Source organism: Sus scrofa, chromosome 3 (assembly GCF_054392235.1).
Source record: "Sus scrofa isolate SSC_HxYL_T2T_F1_AM1 chromosome 3, Sscrofa_HxYL_maternal_Yorkshire_Landrace_v2.0, whole genome shotgun sequence".
Taxonomy (NCBI): Eukaryota; Metazoa; Chordata; class Mammalia; order Artiodactyla; family Suidae; genus Sus; species Sus scrofa.
The window spans coordinates 112,351,082-112,375,594 of NC_139385.1; the positions used below are offsets into that span (position 1 = coordinate 112,351,082).

General features: G+C 39.6%; 1 protein-coding gene across 46 annotated transcripts in view; it reads left to right on the forward strand.

Moving 5' to 3' along the window:
• Window positions 1–24,513, forward strand: part of SLC8A1 (solute carrier family 8 member A1) — a 421,405-nt gene that overhangs the window by 322,554 nt on the left and 74,338 nt on the right. For 10 of the 46 annotated variants that reach the window (XM_085019445.1, XM_021088307.2, XM_021088315.2 and 7 more), the window contains 6 exons: window positions 9,181–9,287; window positions 12,805–12,825; window positions 13,250–13,267; window positions 13,382–13,396; window positions 17,110–17,178; window positions 23,602–23,732. In XM_085019445.1, coding sequence (XP_084875571.1) covers window positions 9,181–9,287; window positions 12,805–12,825; window positions 13,250–13,267; window positions 13,382–13,396; window positions 17,110–17,178; window positions 23,602–23,732 — 361 coding nt within the window. Of the gene's footprint in view, window positions 1–9,180; window positions 9,288–9,820; window positions 9,925–12,804; window positions 12,826–13,249; window positions 13,283–13,381; window positions 13,397–17,109; window positions 17,179–23,601; window positions 23,733–24,513 lie in introns of those variants that run through there. The other 36 variants (XM_085019450.1, XM_085019449.1, XM_085019451.1 and 33 more) reach the window with 14 other exon arrangements.

Below are 24,513 nucleotides of genomic sequence, written 5' to 3' on the forward strand. Positions count from 1 at the left end.
TGCTATATACAGTAGGACCTTGTTCTTTATCTATTTTATATATGGCATTTTTTGTATCTGCTTATCCCAAACCCCTAATGTATTCCCCTCCCCCACTTTCCTCTTTGGTAACCATAAGTTTGTTCTCTAGGTCTGTGAGTCTGTTTCTGTTTTGCAGATAGGTTCATTTGTGTCGTATTTTAGATTCTACATATAAGTGATATCATATGATATTTGTCTTTGTCTGACTTACTTCACTTAACCTGATAATTTCTAGGTCCATCCATGTTGCAGTAAATGGCATTATGTCGTTTTTATGGCTGAGTATTATTCCATTGTATGTTTGTATACCACATCTTCTTTATCTATTCCTCTGTCGATGGACATTTAGGTTATTGGCTATTATAAATGGTCCTGCTATTGAACATTGGGGTACATGTATCTTTTCAAATTAGACTTCTCTCCAAATATTTGCCACACTGGGACTATTACAGTTTCTGTTAAGTGTTTTATTATCCCCAAATGATGGATGATAACATCGTTTAGAAAAATGCTAGCTAGCCCACATATCTCAGCTAGAAAGTGGCAGAGTCAAGATACAAATCCAAGGTAATCTGAATTCCAGTTTTGTGCCCTTGGCATTCAACAAAGGAAACAAGGGATTCAAGTTACACTTTTGTCCCTCTTCTATGACCACTTAGAATGGGACCTTGAGCAAACTCCCAAGTGGATTCATGCCAGAGTTCCTCACCAATAATCTGGAAAAGATGTAAAAATATTATTAGAAATAATATGAAAAGCAGTCTATTCTTACCCTATTTGGAATGTGAGTTGGAGGGGAAGTTGACTTGGATCAATTATGGGAAAATGATGAGAATATATGTGTGGGTCTTCTCCAAATGCTTCTTTCTCTCCCTAACTTCAAATCACCAGGCAACTCACCAAGTTAAATTTTGAAGGGGAAAAAATGGCTTACAATGCACCAGCAATTTAAGTCAAGTGATACAAAAGCAACCCATAGCCAGCATGTCTTTCCTTGATGGTAGAGAGAAATCAGTGCCAGCAAGGACACTGGATAATGCCCTGGGTGATGTGACCAGAGCTGTTGGCTTTGCAAGGGCAGCACGTTTTGAGTCCTTGCCTTTCCTTTTAAATGAATCCCATGAAGGAAACACTGCTCCTGATTTTTTCAAAAGACTTTATACTTTTGGAAAAGAAAGAAACTATCCAAGGGGGCCAGGCCTGAAGTAACATCCATCAGAAATGTTTAGCCTGTCAAAGCAGGACATCAATAATCCTTAACCCTGGAGGAAGCAGCAAGCACTCTGCCTGGGGAGAGGGATGGCTTGAGGGCTGATAGAGCTGGCAGACACAGCAATGGCACTTAGCTTTGAAGCAAATGGTTTTCACCGTCTCATGGCCGTGAGGCACACCAAGTTTTAGCAGTACTAGCAATTTGAAACTTCTAAATGAAAATTCACCCCACACATTCTTTCACAACCTTTTCTTACCCAAAGAAACAGCCTTTTCTAGACTATGATTTGTCCTGAAGCTTGTTTTTGTTGTTGTTGTTGTGTTTTGTAATAGCAGCTTTGTTGAGACGTAATTCACACACTAGAGAATTTAATTCATTTAAAATATGCAATTCAATGGATTTTAGTATATTCTCAGAATTGTACAACTGTGGCTATAAGCAATTTTAGAATATTTTCATTATTCTTAAATGAAATCCCACAACCATTAGAAGGCACCCCCATTATTTTGCAACCCCTAGCCCTCTACCACCACTAATCTACTTTCTGTCTCCATGGATTTGCCTATTCTGAACTTTTCATATAAATGGACTCATACAATGTCTTTTGTGTCTGGCTTCTCTCACTTAGCGTAATGTTTTTGAGGTTGTCCATGTCAAAGTGTAGTGGAGGAAAAATAATTTTCCCTCTACCCTTTGGAGTTCTTGGCTGAGGCCATGTAATCCAAATTAACTAGAGAAAAACAAAAGTTTATTAACATATCTACATGGGAGATACTCAGGGAAAAATGAGTCATTCTCTGAGGTGGCTTAAACGTAAGCCTAAATACCATCTTAATAGGGAAAGGGGAGAGGGGAGGTAGGCTTTGTACATGACTTTGAGGAAAGATGAATGTGCCCTTAGAAGAAAAGATGGGCAGTATGACAGTTTGTGGCAAAGATTTTTTTCGTGTCCACTTCTAGTCTTCTCACCTGTGACAATAATCACGTTCACTGGATGATGAAATTCTCAGTAAGGGAATTTATGAGAATTGACTTCCTTTTTTTTATGATGACTTCCTTTTTAAGCATCTATCTTTTTCACAGATAGGAGGAGTTCAGAGAGAGCCTCCCCCTGAGCTTGTAATTTTTTTAATGGCCCTCAGCTCAAAACAATCAGTATAACAAAGCAGTATGTTTTGGGAAGCATATTACACTACCCTTTAGTAGCATGTACCAGAAATCCATTCCTTTTTTATTGCTGAATAATACTCCATTGTATGGCTATATCACATTTTGTTTATCGGCTGATGGATATTAAAGTTGTTTCCAACTTTTGGCTATTATGAATGGTGCTGCTATGAGCATTCACGTGTAAGTTTTTGTGCTGACATATGTGTTTAAATCACTTGAGTTCCATCTAGAAGTGGAATTGCTAGGTTATATGGTAACCTTACTTTTTTTTTTTTTTGCTTTTTTTTAGGGCTGCACCTGTAGCATATAGAAGTTCTGGGCTAGAGGTTGAACTGGAGCTGCAGCTGCTGGCCTGCACCACAGCCACAGCAATGTGGAGTCGAGCCACGTCTACGATCTATACCACAGCTCACAACAATGCCGGATCTTTAACCCACTGAGTGAGGCCAGGGATCAAACCTATGTCCTCATGGATACTAGTTGGGTTCGTTTCTGCTGTGCCACAACAGGAACTCCAATAACCCTAACCCTATTTTTAAACTTTTGAGGAACCACTAGACTTTTCCAGAGCCTCTGTACCATTTTACATCACCACCAGCAGTGTAAGAGAGTTCCAGTTACTCTCCATTCTCCACCACATTTATTATTTATTATCTGTTTTTTTGATGATTGCTGTCTTAGTGGGAGGGAAGTGGTATCTCATTGTGGCCTTGATTCCCATTTTCCTAATGACAAATGCTGTTGAGCATCTCCTTATTTATTTATTGGCCATTGGTTTACCTTCTTTGGAGAAATGTCTATTCAGATCCTTTGCCCATTTCAAGTTGGTCTATTTGTCTTTTTGAGTCATAGGGGTTTATACTGAAGCTTTTAACACCACGTGTACTGGGGATTAATTTTCAAACTTGCTTTACCTATGATATCACTCTGTGGTCAGAGAAATTTCCAGATCTTTTCCCTTCAGATGTGGTTGGCCCTGGGTCACTTCTTTCTTGAGTCTGAGTGTGGCAGCTTCCCTATGGAAAGTTTCCAGTTCCAGGACCTGGCCTCTCACTGGTGTGGCTCAGAGGCTCTCTGAGAGAAGGGATAGGAGCATTACTATCTTCTGTGCCAATTGAAACCCTTAGTTTTTCTGTTTTCCAAATAGAACATCTGTTATCTAAAAGCCTAGAGTTCTTATTTCTTGAGGAGGAAATCACCCTTCAGGAGTGTAAACTTTGCTGCCCAGAGGTTAAAATGTTTTCTCATCTATTACTGTTAAGATTGCCTGTGGAGGCCAGCATTTCCTGAGAGGAGAAAACAACTTTACATGTTCTGTATAATCCAGAAAAAAAATCCTGGTGAAGGACAAAGTAAAACGTTTCTCCCATGCTTCAACCTAGACTGCTAATGAGATCTAAATTTCAGCTTTGACCCTGACTTCCTCACAAGGATACCTCCTCCTTATTTAACACATCAGGTCAGACAGGGTGGTTCTCCATTAGCCTGTCCTGGCCTGGCTACAATCTTAAAATCCCCTGAAAAGCTTTTTAAAACTATATCCATGCTGAGGCCCCACGGCTAGAGAATTCCACCTCACTAATCTGGAGTGAGACCAGCCCAGACATTTAGTTTGCAAAGGTTCACCCATGATTCCACCATGCAGACAGTTCCAAAACACAAGGCCAACTATTACTGGCCTCTTAACTTATCATCTGACTTAATGAAAGAGCCCTTTGTCCTATCTAGATCAGTGCTTCTAACTTTTACTTGCATTAGTGTCATATGGGGGGTCTTGATAAAATGCCAATCTGATTTGATGGACCTAGAGTGGGCCTGAGATTCTGCATTTCTGCCAGGCCCCCAGATGAGGCCAAGTCTGCTGGTTGGCAGCTCACATTCCTCAGAGTTGGGAAGCCCACTTGTGCTCCTGGCACTTTTCAGTTAATCCTAACAGGACCTTTATCTCCTCAAGGATTTAAGTTTTTAAAGCAGTCATCATTGAATACAATATGTGCTCTATGCCTTTTACAAACAGAATTGAAAATCTGTCATTGCTCATCTAGGCAGTCTTTGTTAACATAAAGATAAGACAAAAAAACCTCTATATTAATTCAAAAGAATTATTCAGACCTTTCAAAGTCATCATAAAAGTACTGCACGACTGAATGAATCAGGACCTCGTGGGTCACATAATTGAAAGATACTGGTCTTTGGAGCCAGTCACAGGAGTCTCATTTTGTGACCTTGGAAGTGAACTTCTCTGAATCATTATTGCCTCTGTAAAGTGGAAGTAATAGAAGTTACTTCCAGGCTGCTAAGGAGATTGATTATTGAATAAATGCAAAATGCTCAGCAGTCCATTGACTTCTTTCTGAGTATGCCTAAAGAGAGGTAAAATCTTTAAAAATAAAATGTAAAAGAAGCATTGCAGTATCTACATGTGTGAAATCCTCACTGAAATCTTTATTTTATAAGGACTCAGAAAGAGTCTCTTCTTTCTAATCCTCCAACTTGTCTTTTTCTCATGTCTCCCAACATCAAGAGCTGTTTCAGGGAAAAGAAACCACAGAAGATCAAATCGAGGCTGGAATCTGAAAAGAAACGGATACTACTCTGGCTTAGTAATGGGAGATTAGAATATATTTTGAAGAGATTTTCTTTTTTAACTTCCACCAATACAACCATCTCTTTCTTTTCTCTTTCACAGTCTACCTGAGTCACCACCTGATATCAGAACTGCTTATTAAAATGTTTGAAGGTGTTTGGGTCTATTGAGACCCATCAGATAAGAGAGACTGGGAAATAAAGTATAGATGTGGGGTTAATATCATCAAAGGAGAGGCATTGCAAAAATCTGAAGGAATGACCTATATTTCTCCACTGAATAAACTGATATTTCTTGTCCAAATGCTTTCTACCATCCCCCCTAGAAATAGAACCAAAATATATTTCCATAAAATATTTGGGCATCCTGAGAAATTATTAAATGTTTTAATGTTATCATAAGACATATAACTGCTTTGTGAGTTTCCAGAAAACATAATTTTTATAGTACACTCTTGAATTTTAGAGTGATGTAAAAAATAATAATTATGGTAGTTGAAAAAAATCACATGATGCAGTTTTCCTATTTGTTCCTTATCAGTGCAATAATAGCGCAGGAGTTGTTGTTGGATGAAAGCTTGGGTCTACCTGACTATCCCAATCTTGTTTTGGTTAACCTCTCAATTTAAGAAATAGCAACACTACTGTATAGCACAGGGAACTATGCTCAATACCTTGTAATGATCTAAAATGGAAAAGAATCTGAAAAAGAACTTTCAGATACAGGTAGGCTTTGCTATATATATTCGCAACTAATACAACATTGTAAATTAACCACACTACAATAGAAAAAAAAAAAAAAGAAGGAAGTAACAACAGCTGTCTGACTGCTTCCCATTGGTAAATAGAATCAAAGTACAGCCAACATTAATCTGTGTTCTCAGGGAGAAAGAGTCCTTGTAAAAGTGCTAAACCCCTGTGGGATGGGGTGGCAGTGAGGGCAAACTGGAGGATCTTTAAGTCCCTTCAATCTTTGAGATTTTTGATTTCCACTGCAGAACTCTGAGACACAGAGAAAGGTATGCTTCTGCTGATCATCAGGCTAGTGGAACTGGAGTCTTCACCAGATCAACCTATCTCATGTAATATCCCCAGTGATGGAAGAAATGGTGACAGTCTCTTTCATGCATTAGGCTCTGGAAAGTGAACAAAAGACATCCCAAGGAGATGATCCTTTAAGAACAACTTAGGTTCATTTCACCTTCTCTACCTTTGCTAGGGGGAGCAATAGTTCTGTTCCCAAGCAAAAGGTGAACATTACCAATCCCTTCTGACTTTTGTCTCTCTTGATTCAGAGAGATAATTTCTAATGATCCACTTTATCTTGCCTCTTAAATTGACTGAGTTATCTGTTAATAATCAGGTTTCCTATTAAGAGCTTTATGGCTCAAGAGAAGCAAAATCAATATATAATTTAGTGGCTCTTCCTGTCTGTGGCCCTATTGATTGTATTATAATGATTTTGAAATAATATGCCACTATGCAAATCCCATCTATTTTAGGTGTCTTTGTCAGGCGCCTACAGGAGTTCTGTTTTCCATTTCTTCACAGTTGATTTTCCAGGGTCAGGTCACAGTTTTCAAATGCTAAAATGTTTTCTAAGGATTATGATAAGTAATAATGTAAATAATGATACTCTACTGATAAATTTTAAGTGTTTATTTTATCATACAAACAAATTGGGTGGGACCCTATATTTCTCACACTCATCAACTACTCAGAGTAAAGAAAATAAAGCTATCACAGCAACAGAGGATTAAATTCACCAAGGATAAGAAACAATATATTACTTGTTTTTTGTCTGTGTATTTGTGAGTAAGTGGTCCTGTTGCCCTTTGGGAATGAAACTGGGAGTCTTTCCTAAACAAGTGCTTGCCCTTTTTGCAAGATGACTCCAGCCATCTACACCGTGCTTTCTTTATTTCTGCAGTCTAATAAAATGTATTATAAAATCTAATAATATATATAATAAATATATAAAATATATTGCAGAAATAAAGAAATATAACATGTGTTATATTTCTTTATTTCTGCAATATAATAAAATACATGTGGGGTGGGTTGGGGTGCAAGATGGAGAAAGATATGTCAGATGTTTTTAAATAATACAAGCAAAGCATCACAACATGACATCCAGTCTAATGTATCCTACCATGATGAAGTGCCTTGATAATGTATTTGGGGCCATTATGTCCAGAAGTCAGTAGCATGGCCCTTCTAATTCCATCAGCATTTTCCCACACATGGTTATAGTGATGCTGATTGCTTTAGTGGAGATGTACAAATATAGTTTATGATTGCAAGGCAGTCAGATGGAAATTAATACCTAAAATGCATAAATCAGATGACAAAGAGGATAGACATTTGGCAGGTTTTTAAAAAGTAAATTTGATCTCACTTATAACGTCAAATTCAGTTCTAAAATTTAAAGCATACACATCATCATTTCTTATATCTTCTTGTGCTTTCCCTAATATTTTGTATTTTCTGTATATAAAAGGATGATTAGATAGCCCCAGTGTAGTCCAAGTAGGCTGGTTTATCTATAAATTAAGGAAGTGAGTTCCGGGAAATAGTCTTAGAAGTTAGACAGGAACTATTCATTATATACATGTGGTTGGACTTGGTCACACTTTTGGTAGGTTTGTAAATATCTAACTGCTCTTAAAAAATGAGTACTGCTTTAGTCATTGACAGCTGCTCATCTAGCTTTAGTATTTCAGTCTTTGAGGACCGAGATAAGAGAGCAAAGGCACTGTCTTGTGCTTCAACTCCTTAGTAGTGAGAGATTGGGATTTGAGGATTGTGGAGGGATGCTCCTTATCTGAGGAACAGGGCGGAGGTTATGAGGCTCCCAAGGACCAGAAGCCATCATTTGATCTCATTTAGCATTAGGCTTTGGGAAATTCAAAGAATGAAACACAATTTCTGCCTTTATTCTCCTTTACAGGAGAAAAGACTGATGCTCTTTAGCATGCATAGATCTAAATGAAACATAATGGCTTTGATCAACAATTGAAAAAAAGAAAAGATTATAGACTAATTTCCTTCCAGAAGACCTAGGACATTCCACCTGAATTAAATAATGCCTATGACATTAAAACTATGTGTCTATATAAAAATCATTGTTTCAGAATTTTTAGTCAGAAATGTTCTTGGCCAGTGTTACTGAAAAAAAAATTTTTTTAAGGACAAACACGTGTTTGGGGGCTGTGAGTTGTAATACATAAAGTGATTAAGCCCTTATTAATTAGAAGGTAACATTAAATTTCTTTTCAGAGTCATCAAGGCTTATGGGGAGTTGAGATTTGCATCATATTTGCATTTGCCCTACCTGCCTGTCAGTCACAACCAGAAGATGATAAGGCAAGAAGCGCTAAAGGATGGATGGCAGGAAAGAAATGCCTAGGTGTATCGGTGGAGTTTGAAAGAAGTGTAAAGGGTGTATTTTGTCAAAGTTGAAACTCAACTTTCTTTGGGAAGAAAATAACTAGAACATCATGACTCCCACCCCCCACCTTGGGAGGCCTCCACTTCCATCTTTAGAAAGACAGACAAAACATGAAAAACTTCCCCTTGTGATCAACATGGAAAATCTGACTCACCTGAAGATGAGTTTGATTCTAGGACATGGGGCAGAGAAATAAAAGGCTTTTATTTTGCAATACTCTTATACATTTATTTAAAAAATTATGATAAAATATTATGTTTGGAAATAAAGTAAATCTGAATGAAGGCCAAAAAATACGACCTAGATGCCTATCACTCAGAGAAAACATGTGTTTGTATTTTGATTTGATTTATTGATTTATTTCAAAGGAGTGAATTCCAGAGCACAGCTCAGACAATCCTATGCTTAAGGCACTTACTAAATAAATATGTTTCTTTTCTTACTATTGCAATCTCTGTTTTTCTGCTTCTCATGGTGATGATAAACCTATTGGTATGAGTGCTCTATTCTGGCTGCAATAATTCTGTGGTCCTGGGAAGGGGAGCTGTGCCTGGGGTGACCTCTGTAATCTCTCAGCCTTATCCCACACCCATTCTGGAAGAACAGTCTCACAGTCCAGAAGCTTCTCAGTTGCCATTTGTCTGGAAGTGCAGCTCATTAATCTTGCTTTTCTCCTGTGTTCCTTCTCTTCTCTTTCCTCTTCCCCTTGTTCGTCAATTTCTATTCTTCTCTGTTTCAGCAAAACTATATCAGTCAAGGTAATTGATGATGAGGAGTATGAGAAAAACAAGACCTTCTTCCTTGAGATTGGAGAGCCCCGCCTGGTGGAGATGAGTGAGAAGAAAGGTGGGGGAGCTGCTGCAGGGCTGAGCCCAACAGCTTCTGCTGGCCTATGCCACCCCTGGATGCCTGCACTCTTCAGAACGTGACTTACCATGCACACATCCCTCCATTTATGTAACAGGGCACAGGTCTCCTTTGGGACCACGGTGGGCCTGGCCTGGAGCTCCATCAGCCAGGTTTGGCCACTCTGCACATGACAGCCTGAGACATTCATTGTCAGTGCAGTCAAGCCTCGTTGCAGAAAGTTGGTGCCGATGCTTTCTCCACCCAAATAAAGCCAACTTTCTGATTTCCTAATCGGGGTACCCTCTGATTTCTGATTGAAGCAGGGAGAATTTATGAAAGTGATGGATTGGCAGAGAATACTTAGTGGGGGGCCAGCTGCGAGCACCTAGGTGCCCTTTTACATACTCCTGGAGGTCCATGTGTTGCCAAGTCTCCCTCCATAACATCACAGTAACCTGCTGCTTGGTGAACACCTGGCATGAGCGTGTGACTCCAACCATTTGTTTTGCCTTTGTCTTGTGTTCCCACAGGAAGATCATTTCCATTAGAATATTTGACCGTGAGGAATATGAGAAAGAGTGCAGTTTCTCCCTTGTGCTTGAGGAACCAAAATGGATAAGAAGAGGAATGAAAGGTGTGAGAGTATACAAAGACATACCAGCGAGAAATTGTACTCTTCTCTCACCGTGTCTCCTACTCTCACACTTAACTCTCTCCTCTTCCTCGGCTTCCAAGTACTATCCTTCATCTCCTTTGAAGCTTTAGCAAATTTCATGTCCCTCCCCTAATTCCCAAGTGCACCAAGCAATACCCTTCTTCTTCAAGAAGTGCCCACTCGCCTGATTGATGCCAAATTTCTAAAATTCAGAAGTGATAACATAGAAGAATGAGTTAAGTCTTCAGTTTGTCCCTCCTCAGGAATCGTGCTAAAATTTGGTTCCAAACATTAAATATCCCCTAAAAGATTAGTGGTAGAGACTACTACATACCTATTGTTCATGGTTGACGAGTCCAATGGCAAATAATAGGAAGTTTCAGAAAAATTCAATGATTAGGCTTCTTTACTGAAGCCAGTTTTCCAAAAAACAATTCTTAATAAGAACGAAGATCCTCAGGAGCTTCCGTTGTGGCACAGCAGAGACATATCTGACTAACCATGAGGTTGTGGGTTTGATCCCTGGCCTCACTCAGTAGGTTAAGGGTCTGGTATTGCCGTGAGCTGTGGTGTAGATTGCAGACACGGCTTGGATCCTGCATTGCTGTGGCTGTGGCGTAGCTTTAATTGGATCCCTATCCTGGGAACCTCCATATGCCACAGGGGCAGAACTAAAAAGCAAAAAAAAAAAAAAAAAGAAAAAAAAAAAAAGAACAAATCCTCAGTGTTATTGATGTCCTAGTGTTCATTTGGCATATATTTTTCATATCATCAGATATGACATTTAAAAGGGACCATGTGTATGAAACCATACTCACATCAATTTTCTTTAGTAGGAAAGATTTGATAGTTCAGTAAGAACTTAGCCCTTACTTGAGGCCTATCCAGCTTTATGCTTTAAAATCTTTTGATTCTTTTAAAATGAACAAATTTCTAACATATGAAAGTCTTTTCCTAGAGATAAAAAATGAACAGCAGTATCCTTATCAGATTTTTGGTTGATTTGTATTTATATTTTTAGAAAATAATGGAGTAAAGCAGCCAAATATTCGAAGAAAGCAATCAGAGCCATTTTATATGGCCATTTTATATGACCTGTATTTGAGAAGGAAGGACAGGAATTTCATATTAGCTTTAAAAATAGTTTTTTATACTGTATTCTTATGAGAGTCTCCCATAATTATCCTCTAATAGTGGCCATTTTAAAAGGAATATTATATATATTTAATTTTACATATATATATATAATGAGCATAGTCCCTATTAATAGTGCTTGTTAATTGTGGACAAGCAATTGATGGGAGCAGTTGATGATAGATGATATCAGATCCCTTTGCCTGAAAAGTACCTTTTTACATGTAAATAAAACAATCAAATACAAAGGACTAATTCCTATATGGAGCCAACATTTGGGGAAATTTAACTGATCCCCCTTTTATAAGAATTCACTGGCCTCAGAGCCCATCAGAAAACAAAAACAAACAGACAAACAAAAACAAAGTAGTTCCTGACTTAATTATGTTTAAGATGGTAACAGGAACCTTTGGAATAATGGAGAGAGGAGCACTGGGGACCTGTTCTAATGCAGCCTATTTAATATGTTCCATAGACAGCAGGTAGAAGAAAAAGACACGTGAGAAAATTATGCTGACTTCTTACAAAGATGGGATCAAAAATGCTTCATTAACATACAGGAAAAAGCACTTAACTTCTAAATGTATTCCTCCAAAGAACTGCCTTTTATCTCCAGGAAGAGCTTCTTGGATACAGCTCTTTCATTTGTCATCTTACTAAAATATGCCTTCCTACAAAAGCGAATTACAATTCCTTGATAGCACTATCTCTTTTTCACCAGCCAAGTGGATCCTTGTCACTGTCAATAAAATTGTGGACTTGTTTCACAAAGTATCTTCTAATGCTACTCCCATTAGCAGCCCAGAAATTGGGCAGAACTCCTCACTGTAAACGTTCCCATTGACAACTCTGGAAGTTATTTGTTTATTTACATTTACTACTTGTAGGCAAGTAGCTTTCAGCAAAATCAAGTGCTCCAGTTATAGTCTGGGTTTCAAGCACATCACCTGAAAGACAAATTATGTTTGTCACCTCTGCCCTTGCCAAGGACCCCCCTCCCCGCCTTGTCAGTTTTCACAGAATTACGTCACAGAAAGCCATCTGGTTGTCCAATTATAATGCGTAGAAGTCAGAGATAAGGATGCACAAGTAAGCCCTAATTCCTGGGACTCAAGTTTTAAGGACTTTAAAAAACATAAATATTCCTTGATGACTAAAACATCATGTAAATAGACCCTCCAGTGAGAGAACTTCACCTTGGGCCAAAATCTCCTTATGGGCAGGAAGCCAAAATGGAATTTCCTAAGATGTTTTCTCTGTTTTCATTGAATGAAAGGTACATTTCTGGAGATTCTGAATGATTAAAGACTTCGTATGTTTAATTCACTGCAATATTTCATGCAGAAGACTCACTCCAATAAAGTTTAGGATTAACTTCATAAATTGTCTCTACTCTATTTGGCAAACTAGATGTATACAGAGTGTAAACATATAGTAGAAATGTTTTCTTAACAGCCCAGAAATAACATATAAAGTGATATATATATATGGATATATAGAGATATAGATATATCTATATATATATCACATTTGCAGAAATTAATGCTGGAATTATTTGAAAATACTCCTAATGCCACATTTACTTGACAAGCACCAATTTTTTAGCAACAGCTCCCTACCACTGTAATCAGATCTGCCTGGATTTCTTTCTGCTGATATTCCTCTTACTTTCATTATTCATCTGGTCTCTTATTCTGTGTTTGTCTTTGTCTGTTTCCTTCACAGCCCTGTTATTGAATGAGCTTGGTAAGCATTTCATTTCTTGCATTTCTTCCATTTTTCTAGACTATTTTCCATTTCTCTCAGGTGCTACAATAGCTTTCTGACTTTTATTTCTACTGATTTATTAGCAAGATGGTTGTTTTGAGCCCTTGGCCTCATAATTTTTAAGGTCAGATAGTTTACTTTTAGTTTAATATAACCTTTTTTAAAAATCAGAGATTTCTTAGGTACGCACAAGAATTAAATATGTGCACTAAATTTCTTAGTCTTAAAAGAATGATTAGTGATTAAGACATGAATGGATGTTTTCATAATTTTCTTACTTGGAAGAATCATTTAGCAAATTTTTGTACCTTGGATGGGTTGTCAGGCAGTCTGATGTCACTGGTATTTGTTATCTAGGTTGTAAATTAAATAAATTGTAACATTTATTTTTTTTCTTTTGTAGGTGGCTTCACAATAACAGGTATGACTTTTTTAAGTCTAATGAATCAAATTTGATTTTTTTACTGTCTGTTCTTACCATGTGCTGTTTACATTTTTTAAAATTATTTCTCATTTTTATTTCCTTTCAATGAAGGAAAATACCTGTATGGTAAGACAATTTTTTTAATGATCTTCATCCCCCACCCCCAATACCCTTAAATAGCAAACAAAACCCACACCTCATGTAACCTGTATTAACATTTAGCCGTGGCACATGGTATGCTCTGGTTGATTTTACACATTTAACATTTTACACATTAACAGTGTGTTTGTTATGTTTATTTATAAGCAAATTTGTATGGAGACCCAGTAATTGGTTACATTTTGACAATGATCCATTTAAAGATGTACACATAGCACTGATGATGGGCAGTGTACCCTGCTAGATGATCCAGAGAGTATCAGGATAATTGATGATCTCAAGGAAACAGAGAAGCACACATCCATGCCTTCTCCATGGCCCAAGCTCAGAATCCTAATGATAGATAATGCCCTATTGGGAGAGTGCAAAGCAAGCCTTTGTCCTGCCACCACACCAATCTGAATTGAAGTGCAATACAAAGTGCTCTGTAAAAACCCGAATCCCAGGCACAAAGTTTAAAACCCTTAAGTTCAAAAGGACTCAGCCATGGCTCTTTGCATTTTTTAGCACAATTCTAAAGCTATTTCCTTGTGTCCAGAAGGAAGATGTGTCTTCACAGCATCCTCTTATTTGACCCTAAATATTTTCTCTCCCTTTTCTGAAACATCTACGTAGACTTAGGGAGGTACATATCAAATTGTAGGTCTGATTTGTCTGAAGCTGCAGTTGACGATGTCTTGAAAGGCCATCCTAATGGCCATGGCACTTTCCAGTATAATTTTACAGATCTCAATATTCTAATTATTTTTTTTAAAACCAGAGTGCTGAACAAAAATATTTAGTAAGGACATGCTTTCAAAAATTGTAATTTTGAAAATGTAATGGTGGGGCTTGGGGTTAACTTAAACCACCGTTAGTGTAAACTCATAATCCAGTAGTTTCAACATGATTCTGTCCCAAGTGGAACTTTCTGAATATGTACAGTTCCACGTGAGCTATTGCTTGCCACTGCTTCTCTCCAGACACAGTATTTAATGACAAAATGATTCTCAGACTATTGGGAACATAGAAACTGAAAAGGATGAAAATGTTAAACAGGACAGGTTCTCGTAGGGGATTTCTTAAACCTGATTCATCTGAAACTCTTCCAGGTTAAGTCTCCTCAATTTTGCACTGTCAAAGATGCTATTTTTGAATCTGAGTGCAGGAATTTACATTTTTTTCTAAAACTTTTATCTTCTTTTTTGATCTCATCATTTTAATGGAAAGATTCTGAGTCTATCACCCAGTAAGTTCATTATCCTTGTGAGTTTGAGGAAGGTAGAAATTTGGCAAGCTAGCCTTCATGGCTTCCTTGAAGTAATTTTTTAAAAAAAATGAATAAATCAACCATTGTAGGAAATAGTATAGTATCTAGTGACACTCCCTCAGTCCTAAGCAACTTGATAATAAGACATTAACTAATAATCTTTGGCTGTAAAATGCCTTGTTAAAATGCATTGATATCTTTAGATATCTTCAGATTTTATCATGGAATATGTCAGGAATTTTTCTTTTAGGGCCTTCCTTACACATCACTTGAAGCATCTTCCCTTTCAGTAACTCAGTAATGGGATCCCAGTTTTCTCTTCTCAGAAACTGTTCATATCAAGTTCAAGAACACCTGTTCAGTAACGTCCAACATTTTCTGTCTTGGACACATCATGCATTCTAGAGGATGGAATCACTTCTTTCAAAGGTTTTCTATTATTTCATGTATTTCACTATGCTCTTTCTAATGGCCCCAAACTTTCATCTCTAGTAGCAATTGTTCTGTTATTACCAACACTTCCCAAATGTTAAAACTGATGCAGTTAAAAGCAAGAGAATGTGGCAGCACTCTGGTAATCTCTACATTGGCCTGGTGATCTGTATATTGGCCTGTATGATCCTTCTCCTCTTGAACCAGGCCAGAATTCATAGGCTCCACTTTCTATAGATGCCTCTGGGGAAAGTTCTAAAATTGGGGTCTACACAGTGAACAGCAGTTATAAGCCCTAAAGAGTTTTTCTTTGAAGTCAGTTGGAGGCTTTGAAGTCAAGGCGTTGAGATCCAGGGGCAGTGGAGAAGAATTAATCTAGCTCTCGGACTTTGCCTGCAGCTTTTACATAGTCTTGTGCAGCTGAGTGTGAAAATCTTAATGTGAAGCAGGGTATATGGAAATTGAAAATGTCATTCGGTCCACCACCCAATACCTATATTTCAGAGATCTCATTAGTGTTGGACATTAAATGCTGGAGATGATTTTGGAATTTGCAAATCCTTACCTGTTGCTCCTAGACTTTGCTTCCCCAAAAGGCCCTTGTAGGGTCCTGTGTCATGTACCTTCCAGGCACATAACATGATAAGCCCCTATATATGATAGCTCGTTAGAGTTTGTAAAGCATTTCTTGTTCACTGAATCATTTAATCCTCAAGCTTATGGAATAAGATTTTATTGTTCTCACTTAGAGGGGTGGAAGCAAAGGTTCAAAGAATTAATCAGTCTACTCCAACCACCCATCCAGGACTCAGAGCCTGGCCTCTAACTTTAAATCCAAGGCCATGTGATGACCTTTTCAATCCAAAGCCTCACTGTATCTCTTAAATGCCCTCAAATGAATTCCAGTCAAATGAAAAATGAGAGAGACACCAAGAAGGAAAACTAGAGTACATTAATTTGGATATTTTTAATAAAATTAAATATTCAGGCTCACTTTGCAGAAAGAGGCATGTTTGATTCCCAAAACAGTCATCTAAAAATCTCCCTAATTAATTCAAAGTATGTAACAGTCTCTATACCTCTTTTAAAATTACTCTTCCAAGTATACTATGCTTATCACATTGACAGACTTCATAAGGTACGTGGCTTTTTAAAGATGCCAAGCTATGAACATTCTGACAATTAAAAACACTTTAGTTGCTGCAGTACATAGGTTAGGGGGAAAAAAATCCCCTTCAAGTTCAACTTCATTTTATAATTGAAAAAACTGAATTCCAGAGGAAAGAAATGCCTTACCCAAGTTTATACAGCCAGCATATGCCAACACTTACATGGAGTCCCAATCTGATGATTACCAGGACAGTTCCAGGAGCTCTTGGTGGAAACCAACAGCAGGTGGATCTAGAAGTCAATTGAACCAGGAGTTTAATGAAAACCCAAAGCCTAGGTAATTCAGCCAGTCCCTAGGGTAGTGGTTTACCCCTGCAAAGCATTCCAGGGGTATGTTCCCCCATTCAGACTGCCCAGGAAATAAATAAGCATGTTCCAAGATGTTATGTTCCTTGAACCCCAATCAAATCTGTGCTATGGACAGAGCAGGTACTATTATCTCCATTTTACACAAAAGAACACTGCTACAGGCCATGTTGTTGGCACCAGCAGGCATCACAAGCATGTATCTTTCATCCTACCAAGGGCTTTCAGTTGTTTCATGATGCCTCTGGAAGCAGTGAGTTGAAGGACATGGATACTCCATCGAGGAAAGCTACAACCGTAGTGTGGGGTGTGGGATTCATTCACACAGTCCGGCCCCCTTTGCCTGCTCACGTCTGCGACCTACATAACAGTGGCCTATGACCACTCAACCAATGTTAGTTTGGACTAACATTGCCTGTGCTGTGTGCATCTGGGTGTGACATTTAGCTTACTAACTCCACACAGCTCTGCTGGCAAACCTGTGCAATCCATTCTGCTGATTTTCTGCCTGTCCTTTTGCTAGGCCAACCTGTCTTCAGGAAAGTTCATGCTAGAGAACATCCGATCCCCTCTACTATAATCACCATTGCAGGTACTCATTTCATCACAGTCCTTGAAAACCCCAGTTAACTTAAGGTCATCTGCCTTCAGGTGTTCTTTAGGCCCTTTTTTTAACTGCTGTATATGGAAGTTTCCAGGCTAGGGGTCACATCAGAGCTGAAGATGCAGACGTTCACCATAACCACAGCAATGCCAGATCTGAGCCAAATCTGTGACCTATACCCCATCTTGCAACAATACCAGATCCTTAACACCTAATTGAGGCCAGGGATTGAACCCACATCCTCACGGAGACTGTGTCATGTCCTAAACCCACTGAACCACAATGGGAACTCCTCCTTAGGTCTTTAGATATTAAAGTGCCATAGGTCAGCCCCTGTTCCCTCTAAAACATTGCTAAATAAAGCCACGGCTTCTCAGCTATTGGGGGTATGGTGTTTTGGCAACCAAACTCAGGCACATCAGCCCAGAACAGGAAGCAAGGTAGAGGGAACAGCATGGACCTACAGAGAAGGTTGAGCGCAGGAGCCCCTCAAGTTTCAGTATGTTCCAGATTTCTTGCAAATCTTGCTTCTCAAACATGGGCATTTGATCCTAAACCTAATGAAGTTTCTTTAAAAGCAAGCTGTTTTGCTTCCCAGGATCTGCCTTTCCTGCCACCAGGCAGTATGATGTTAGCCAGATATACACAGGTGACAGTGCATCTGTGGGGTGTTTCCAGAGGGCAACATTGACAGGATGACTAAAGAATGACAGAACTATCCCAGATGGACTGTAGGGTCAGAGCCCGGGCATGAGCTCCTTGCACCAAGCCACAAGGCTCTGGCTAAGGACAGGTGACACCATTGCTTATCTCTGGCCATGACGGCAACAGAAACGCTTCTGCCTGTCTCAGGAGACTATTCTCAGCCTCTCACCCCATACCCCTTTTGAATAATCATGCAGCCTTTACTGCAGAGTTGTTCCAGAATATTCTTCATGGAAGTAAAAGGACCAGCCTCTTTAGGTTCTCATCAGAGAAGGCAGCCCATTGCTGAAAACTGTCAAGAGATCTCAGCTCTGAGACTTGTCAGCACAGATCTGCATGAAGGATTAAAATAACCTTAAGCAAATTGTCCCATCACTGGCCTTTACCTCTTTCCAAATTTTGCATTGTTTGTTAAGACTGAAAATTGCAAATTCATTAAAGAATATCCACAGTGTCTCCCGGAGGCTGTTCTCCAAGTGAGTTGTATTGTTTTCTAATAGAGATTCCTGCTTTCAGCCATTTATTGTCTTATAGTTACAGCCTCAGACAGAGAGCATTTTACAGTGACTCTGCTTCAGAATGCAGCCTGAGCCCAAAAGCATTAACCAGAGCTTTTCCATAATTCCATTCTTCCCAGATTCCAGGTACCTATTTGCTTTTGTGATGTGTCATTTGCAAAATCAGTACTCAGGAGAAGGGAGGCCCCCTGTAACAGGATTGTTTTCTGTCCTGTCAATACTGATTTTGCATTTGATCTTTAAGCTGTGTTGCTTTGTTAAGACCATGATGTTGTATAATTTATTATAAACTTCTCAATAAAATATGGTGAGTTTAAAAATAGGCACATCAGGGAGTTCCTGCTGTGATGCAGTGGGTTATGAATCTGACTGCTGCAGCTCGGGTTTCTAAGGAGGCAAGGGTTCGATCCCTAGCCCAGCACGGTGGGTTAAGAATCTGGCACTGCTGCAGCTGCAGTGTAGGTCGCAGTTGTGGCTCAGATTCAGTCCCTGGCCCAGGAACTTCCATATGCTGTGGGTATGGCCATTAAATAAATAAATAAATAAATAAATAAAAATAGGTACATATGTATGTGCATATATAGAGAGCAAGAAGGTGAAAATTAAAGAGACTTTGCTCTGAGAAGCAAAATTAAAAGCACAGCATGTGCATAAATAAGGAAATGAAACTGACTTGACCATTGTAAAACAAACTGCATTTAATCCAGCACACAAAGTGAAAAAAAAATAATAGATGATTTTTAATATAGGCTGTTAAACTATTTCCCTATTCAATAAAAGGTATCTAAAGAGAGGACACTTAAAAAAAAAAAGCCGGGAGTTCCCACTGTGGCTCAGTGGTAATGAGCCCAACTGGTATCCATGAGGATGTAGGTTTAATCCATGGTTTCACTCAGTGGGTTAAGGATCTGGCTTCACCATGAGCTGTGGTGTAGGTCACAGACAAAGATTGGATCCCACAGTGCTGTGGCTGTGGTGTAGACTATAGCTCCAGTTCGACCCCTAGCCTGGGAACTTCCATATGCTACAGGTGCAGCCCTAAAAAGCGGAAAAAAAAAAAAAAAAAAAAGGACTTGGATTTCCTCTTTGTCAGTTTCAAAAAAAATCTGGATCATAAACACTAATTTATCAATATTATTATGGAGCAATGAAAGAATTTATCCAGCTGCCTTCTCTCAGGTACATATAATTCTCTCCTAAATCTTCAAGTCATTTATTAAGTGAACATAGCCTAGACCTGCCCTGACACTGTGCCTTTGTGCTTTGACTTCTCTCTGCCTGGAGTGCCCCTCCTTACTGTATTACCTTCTAGCCATCCTTACCCCCACTTTCACCTGGCAAGCTTCTATACATGCTTCAAAGCCAATCTCAAATAGCTCCTCTTTCCTGAAGCCTTCAGTAACTCCCTCAGGCAGAGAGAGCTGCTCACCAACTCTGGACCTTCAGCCTTTATCTTGTACTAGAATTTGTCTACTTCCACATGCCTACTTCCCACTAGACCATGAATTCCTAGAAAAGGGGTGGGGTGAGGGGTTCCTAGGTGTGCTGACATGTAGTCGGAATACACGTGACATGTGAAATGAACCAATGGTCTTTATATTCACAGAGCAAATAATAGGCTTTTCTGACAGTGAGGTGGACAGTCACACAACAAATCCTTATTGAACACCTACTGCATTCCATTGCATTTTAATAGGCTCTGGGGGATGTGAGGACAGTTCAGTGGGCAAGGAGACATACTGTTCTATCTAAATGTATTGGCTGGATTTTGTATGTAAAGGTAAATATAAATATTAAACATTAGCATAATAGAACTATCCATGTTTAATATGTACACACAGAAATATTAAAGAATTCATTTGGATTTAGAGTGGTCATTCCTAAGTAGGTCAATTGGGGGATATTTCATGCAAGAGGTGGGGTTTTAAAAGATATGTAGGATTTAGTTAGATGAAAATGGGAAAGGTTTTCCAGATGGGAAAACAATAGAATAAAGTGTGGCATTAAATTCAAGTCAAGTTTGGAGCAAGAGTATAGAAGATAATAGAAACAGTGTCCTGATTTTCTTTAGTTAGTGTGAAATCTGTTAAGACATTAACTCCTAAATTTTGGTCATTCTCATACCTCTTTTAGAATATTTACTTGGGCAGAATACCATCTATACTATTAGTTACTTAATACAGTTTTTACCTCATGTTTTTACTTCACTAGATTTATTTTTAGAGGAAAACTATAAGGAGGTAACAAATGGAAAACTAGTGTTTATCATAAATAGAAAACAAGGTAAAAAAATTTAGAATGGAAAAAAGTTCTGAACTGCTAGCTCGATGCAGTCAAATGCTCTATGCCTGAGAACTGTGTTTTCTTTCCTGGTAGAAACCCTAATGTCAAGAATTAGGTACAGATATAACAGCACCAGACTAAGGTGAAAGGACTGAAGGATGATTAAAAAGGGAATAACCTTTTCACTCAGTGCATAATTTGATTTCATTTACTATCATGTCTACTTCTTTGATGTCACATTCCAAATCATTTCATATTGTGAAATGTGGCTTTAAGAATGCCACCAACTCACCCTTCTTTTGGAACTTCTTTGGTTTTTTCTGCCTAAATTGACTCAAACCCCATTAAAAGCAAATCACCATTTATAAGTAAACTATTAAAAGCGGGACATAATAAATACTCTCCCCCAAGTGGCTTGGTAATTCAAATAAAAATCCAAGTTGTAATAGTTCTTCTGGAAAAATAATTCCTATTTGATTGTCTCCAAGATATCCATGTGCAGCTGAATTTATGAACAAAGACAGTAATATAACCTGCTCCTATGAAAACTAAGAATGTTATCCCAGGTTCAGGAGTCAGAAATAAGTGGAAATCAAAAATATGATTCATGGGAGTTCCCATCGTGGCGCAGTGGTTAACGAATCCGACTAGGAACCATGAGGTTGCGGGTTCGGTCCCTGCCCTTGCTCAGTGGGTTGACGATCCGGCGTTGCCGTGAGCTGTGGTGTAGGTCGCAGATGCGGCTCGGATCCTGCGTTGCTGTGGCTCTGGTGTAGGCTGGCGGCCACAGCTCCGATAAGACCCCTGGCCTGGGAACCTCCATATGCCGCCGGAGCGGCCCAAGAAATAGCAAAAAGACAAAAAAAAAAATAAAAAAAAAATAAAATAAAAATATGATTCATTTATGGAGTTCCTGTTGTGGCTCAGTGGTAACAAATCCAACTGTATCCATGAGGATGTGGGTTTGATCCCTAGCCTCACTCTGTGGGTTAAGGATCTGGCATCGCCATGAGCTGTGGTGTAGGTCACAGATGCAGCTCACATCCCAAGTTTCTGTGGCTGCATAGGCCGGCAGCTACAGTTCCAATTCGACCCCTATCTTGGTAACTCCATATGCCGCTGGTGTGACCCTTAAAAAAAAAAAGAAAGAAAAAAATTGATTTGAGCACCAAATAAATGGGACTTCACACATCTCAGCCCACCTCCATGACTACACACAGATATAAAGTCAAGGACAAATCATTTTTACACCAACTGAAAACCTTTGCCTTCTCTTGGGTCCTAACTTCCCAAGCCTACTATAAAAAAAGATTACAAGTTTTACAGTTAAAATTAATCTAATTGTACCCCTCTTTTGCATCTGCTAACATTTAGCAGTTTTTGGCCTGTCCAACAAGGCTTATTTTTAGTCTTCATCTAATTTCTTCAGGGCCTTGTAATTACTGGGAATAGGAAAGCAGAATCTGAAATATCCTTTTAGGAAGACACTGTTGAATACACACTAAAGAATTCATTGATAGCCTACATTCTGCCTTTGCCTTTGGTTGGTTTTGACACTTGTTATATAAAAATGCTAGAAGTGCCTCTAGCCCATCTGCTCTCTGTCCAAGCCTCCCCTCCCAGTCCTCTGTAACATTTGCTGGAGCATCAAGTGGAGCCACCTTCAGGCTCCTTGCTGGCAGGGTCCTTCAGCAGAGGGAAGCCCTGTGTCATTAGAGGGAATGGAAGGTGTGGACTCCTCCAGCAGCTGATGCTTAATTGAAAAAGCAAAAAGTCTGAGCTAGAAGTCCCTTCCTTTCTGACCTCTCCTCGGCCAACAGACTCCTATGGCAGGCAGTGTGCCTGGAAGGTTCTAGAAACACAGGCATCAGGGCTGAGGTCTTTCTATACCGCTGATCCTACCTCCTTGGAGATGAGGTCCATTCAGCTTGGCTCTGAGGGGAAGTGGCCTGTCTTGTTCCCGCATCCTGAGCCTAAAGGATAGGGGGCTAATTGATTACAGGAATAGTATTTGTCCTTCACATATGCTTGGCCTTCTCAGTCTGGATTTAGCCTAATGACCTTCACACAGAGAGGAGCCAACTGTGAGCTTCCCCTCATTAATGGACTCTCAAGTCTGTTAACATTTTCTCAGTACCCACTGGCCTCTCCTGGAGCGTAAGCTACATGGTGGTTCTGGAAGTAATCATGCTCACAGGGTGAGTGGTATTAACTCTCCAAAGGTCTCAGCCTCTCCTCCTCTTTTACTTTAAGATTAACATGGTCAAGATCTTTCCAACTCATCTCAGCTCTTTACACCAGAGAGAGGCAGCCCTGGGGTACAGGCATCTTACTGAAACCTGAAAGGGATGGATGTTTAGCTTCTTAACTTGCAGTAGGGGCTCTTGGCAAGGGAGAAACTAAGATTAGAATTTCCCACCTCCCATCTCTTTGGCCCTGGGGCACTTTCTGTTGCCTCTAGGAAGTGGAAAGGAGGAGGCCAGATTCTTCCATCCCTTGGGTCACTCTAGCACTTTTAATTATGTTTCCTTTTGGTCATGTGCTAAAAGAATGTGTACAAACAACCAGGTGAGCCAGTGTCCCACGGGAGAGCTAAGTGATCCCCTCAACATAGATGTTGTGTGGGCAGTTCTTCCCAGTATCATGTCCTTATATGTTGCTTTTCCTGAGCTGCTCTTTGCCATGTGCTTAGGTTGGGGGATGTTGCTATCACCTGCTACCACAGGGGTATGCTGGCTGACACAGCAGGCGTCTGTCCAGTTCTCCCTTCTAGCCTTATACCATCACCCAGGGGGCTTTCTAGGTCCTTAGGGCTTCCTTCCTTCCTGGTTTTCTTGTAGCAGGATACAGGGGTTTCCAAATAAAACTGAGTCCATGCTCACTTTCTCGCCCTTCCTTTTCACAGAGGAATATGATGACAAGCAGCCACTAACCAGCAAAGAGGAAGAGGAGAGGCGCATTGCAGAGATGGGGCGCCCCATCCTAGGAGAGCACACCAAGCTGGAGGTGATCATTGAAGAATCCTATGAGTTCAAGGTAAGCTCACCAGCACTGCCGCTGCAAGGGCATGGGGGTTGGGGGGAGGAACATCTCAGGACCAAGACAGTCCATAGATTCAGTCTATGTTGTATGATCTATCTGGAAAGACGAGCAGATGTAACTACAAGAAACTGGCTCATTAAGGGGCCTTCAGAGCAGAAATGAAATTAGAGAATTATAGGAACCAAGAGGTCCTGCAAACTAAACAGCACCAGATCCAAGGCCTGTGGATGACATCCATCACTTTACAGGGGCAGAGGTACCCAAAAGGGAGGGATCTGCTTGAGTAGATAGCAAGGAAATGGCAAAGGTAGATTCCAAGAGACTGTAGGTGTGGAAGAAACCGCACTTAAAAAAGCTCATAAATCTATGAGAAGCAAAGCATATACATTGCTAAAAATTTGCTTTTTGTTTTGGAATGAGGCTAGTTAGCCTGCAGCATTCCATTGACAAGCTCTCATGTATATGTAGTCATCTTCTCTAGATCCAAGATGCTTGAGCACAGACCGCATACTGAAGGAATAGTGCCTGTAACCAGAGAGCTTATAACTGAGCTGATAAAATTCCATTTCCAGGTCTCTTAGATGACGAACATCATTTTTCAGAAGTTAACCAAATAGGCCTTAAGGTGAACTGAGGACTTTGAAGTGGAACTTTCCATCCATTCTTAGCTGCTGCCCAAGCCCTTGTCCCAACACCCATCCCGTCTCGTTCCACCATCCTGACACCTTGAAGCCCCCAGTTCAGCCATACCTTTGTTCTGTTGCGGAACAGGAAA